At 34.6% G+C, this 3,872-nt stretch overlaps 1 gene segment (V, D, J or C); it reads left to right on the top strand.

Moving 5' to 3' along the window:
- The first annotated feature begins 986 nt into the window (after positions 1–986).
- On the top strand, positions 987–1,431 carry LOC107103072. The segment is given in 2 exon segments: positions 987–1,035; positions 1,121–1,431. Coding segments are annotated over 2 exon segments (360 nt in total).
- Positions 1,432–3,872: the final 2,441 nt, after the last annotated feature.

The following is a 3,872-nucleotide window of genomic DNA, read 5'->3' as shown; positions in this document are numbered from 1 at the left end:
TGACCTGTTGCTCTCTTTGACAGAAGCCTGTGGTTTGGCTTTCTTCTTATTACTAACAGTTTTTGATCATTATTAGATTGATATGAACAAAGTAGAAATAAAAATTTGAAAGATAACATGAATATTATTATTTTTTAATGTTTGAACAGAAGTTTTAGACTAGTTTAAGATAAGCTACATCCGTATGAGCACTACAATGACTAAGAAGAGACTGTAATGGTGCCTTTGAAAAAAACTGTGTTTTTGCTTTATTTGTGAATCTTTTAAAAGCATTTGACTCAGGGGATACTGAATCACTTCTAGAAAACCTAAGAAAACCAGTTTTAACATTTTGCCTCTAAAATGCTTAAAAATGAAGATGTTGAGATGTAATCTTCTTTCATTTTATTATACTGTACATGTCTACAGCCTCCTCCTCTTCAAAGATCTTATTCTCTGTTTATTATGTAGTTTATTTTTCAGTTTATAGCCAAAGTATCTGACTATCCTCTGTGCTCAACATGATTAAACCATCCATATGTATTAATCTTTAAAGCTGTTAGCTAAACTCTAAGCATGCCTTAGTAAAGTTTTTGTAGATTCTAATTATTATTTCAATTCAGCCCAAATGGTTGCTTTTAAAACTTTTCATAGTTTAAATATACTTTGGCAAAGCTTTTCCCCCTATTAATTAACCATGGTCTTGAAAATAAATTACTGTATAAGAACTTGCATGTAAAATGAATAATAAAATGGTTTGCATGTAAAATGAATAATAAAATGGTTCAACAACATAACTCAGTTTACCAATATAATTGAATATAACACAATTTAAATAGAATAATTAAATGTTATTTGAAATGCTGACATTTGAGAAGAGTTAAACTAATAAAGAGTCTGTTTAGTTTCCTCCCCCAATGGCAGGAGGAGTCGATGCAAAACTAAATACATTTCATTATAAGTAGAGGAACCAAAAGTCTGTCAGAGAAGAAGAGACACATTAGAACATGATGGAGAGCAGATCAGGGCTGTTTATTTTTGTCCTTTGTTTTATGGGTGAGAAACTGCTGGGAAAACATGTATCTGTGTTTTAGAAACAATCTTTTAATAACAGATATACTTTTGCTTTCTTGCTTCACAGGTGTTGAAGCTCAGACTCTGAAAGAATCTGAGTCAGTGGTTAAAAATCCTGGAGACTCTCATATGCTGACCTGCACGGCCTCTGGATTCACATTTAGCAGCTACTGGATACACTGGATCAGACAGGCTCCTGGGAAAGGACTGGAATGGGTAGCTGGTATTTATGACAGCTCAAACATCGACTACTCTCAAGCATTCCAAGGCCGGTTTACCATCTCCAGAGACAACAGCAAACAGCAGGTGTATCTGCAGATGAACAACCTGAGAACAGAAGATTCTGCTGTTTATTACTGTGCTCGAGAGGCACACTGACTGAAGTTGGTTAAGCAGCTGTACAAAAACCTCAAGGATCCCAAGACTGCACTAAAACACTGAAACTGAAAGACAATAACAAACCCAGTATTTACAAAAAAGGTCTAAATGAATTTATCATCATTCAGTAATAAAAGCGTGTTGCAACGTCAAGAAACAAATCTGTGAGGGAACCAATAGAACTACATATTTAATTCATCCTTAAAACTTTACAAAAAATGATTCTTTTACTCAATGGGGACAAGTTGATCATCATAAGTTAGTACTAATCTGTTAATCATCTTGACTTGCAGCAGTCTAAGGCAAACAGCTCATCTTCAGTATCCATGTGTACATATGGATGGAACTGTATGAAAAAATATATATTTTGATTTTAGGTTGTGTAATATGATTATCATTAGTGCCAATGCCATTTTTTGGCCCTCATACTGATACTCGATACCTGGCTGCTCAGTATTGCCGATACTGATACCATCTGTTGGAAATCGATGTGTGTGTGTATATGTGAAGAACTGCATACTAGATGGATGTAAAATAATTGCCATCATGGCTTTGTCAAGCTGCTGCCTATCTTTGTGTATCAGGAAAAAGTCTAACACAAAGTAAATCCAGTAGAAAGTTTTGTTGCCTACCTGGAATGGGTGACAATAGCTGAATAGACTTTGGCTCTCAAAATGGTATCGGTGACCTATTTGCTGGTATTTGTCACCATTTTAGTGCAGGATCAGGGCCCTGCCTGATACTGGAAGCGGTATCGGTGCAACACTAATTATGATTATTATATATTAGCTGCTTTGCCAAAATATTTTGTTACAAATAATTAGAAAATATTTCCAATGTATTCTGAAGATATACATTTTTATCTGGAACTTGTTTATTATTAATAAGAATATCATAAATTTCCAAAATGTTTCAAGAATTTTCCTACACAACATTATACAAATCTTTGCTTTTTAATATTTAAATTAATATGGATTCTTTTATTATTAATAATCTATGACTATTGTTAACAAGTTTTACAGCCTTCATTAAGATTAAAAAATTGTTTATGCATATTTGAGTTATTTGGGAACGGAACAAATCATGTTGTCATATGTGAAATATTCAAATTCCCCAAATTTGGTAATGAGGAAATAAAATAAAACATTGTGACTGATGAGGGAGCTAAAAAATGTGTTTTTTAAAGTTACTGGCCTGTACTTATAAAGTGCTTTGACTTGACTTTAAACTACATTCACTATTACCCGTTACAGATACTAAAGTTTGTAGAAATCAGCAGAGATAACAGCAGCAGCCTGGTGTATATGAGAAAGCCCAGCTTAAGGCAAAATGACTCTGCTTTGTATTCCTGTGCCAGAGAGTGACAGGTCTAATGAGGTGAAGAAACTAAGCAAAACCCTACAGAGGATATTTTTCTCTTTCACCAGTTGGTGGCAGTGCTGGCAGCAGAATGAGTGACTGAGTAGTGCTTCAAGGGGAAATTAACCTTTTTCAAAATCTCACTGTAAATATGAAAAATACCTGAAATGGTTGAGTTTAAGAGGAGTCATTTCTTGTGAAGTGCAATAAAAGACTTCTCCTTTTATCCTCCTACAGAAGTGACAATTAATCTTTGAGGTCACTCACAATGTTTATTTTAATTAAATATGGCTTGAAACAATCTCTATATGTAAGATTGTCTCTTTATTTTAAGGTCCATCATTTCAAATCAGGTCATTTCTTTTGGTTCTTTTTTGTGTTTTTCAATTATCCTCATAACTGTACACATTTTGAAATCTAGATCTTATTTCCCTCCTTCCCTCACAGGCAGGAGGAGTCAATGCAAAACAATAGTAACATGCAGCCATAATTATGCTCCTTCTTCTGTTGTCACAGAACAAGAAGCATATTGGACCATGATGGACTTCAGATCAGCACTGCTTGCTTTATTCATCTGCTTTGTGGGTGAGAACATAATAAAAAATCTAAATATAATCTCATTAAAACCATCACTTATCATAAGCCAAACTTACTGATTATGTTGCTTTAGGTGCTAATGGTCAGACTCTGACAGAATCTGAACCAGCGCTAAAAAGACCAGGAGACTCCCACAAACTGAGCTGTACAGCCTCTGGATTCATATTAAGTAGCTACTACATGGCCTGGATCAGACAGGCTCCTGGAAAAGGACTGGAATGGATCGCATATATAGGCCCATCCAGTTCTCCAATACATTACTCTCAGTCAGTCCAAGGAAGATTCATCATCTCTAGAGACGACTCCAGTAGTAAAATTTATCTCCAAATGAACCAGCTGAAAACTGAGGACACAGCTGTGTATTATTGTGCGCGAGAGTCACAGTGATAGAAAGAACAACAAAAACTTCCTCTAATTGTCACTTGAAAACCTTCAGCTAACCTCATGTATATTATCATATTTATAATATTTATCAATAAATGTAG

The sequence above is a fragment of the Cyprinodon variegatus genome, unplaced genomic scaffold (genome assembly GCF_000732505.1).
Source record: "Cyprinodon variegatus isolate N-32 unplaced genomic scaffold, C_variegatus-1.0 Scaffold1372, whole genome shotgun sequence".
Taxonomy (NCBI): Eukaryota; Metazoa; Chordata; class Actinopteri; order Cyprinodontiformes; family Cyprinodontidae; genus Cyprinodon; species Cyprinodon variegatus.
The sequence above is the reverse complement of the archived record's forward strand: the minus strand, read 5'-3'. Positions and strand labels throughout refer to the sequence as shown.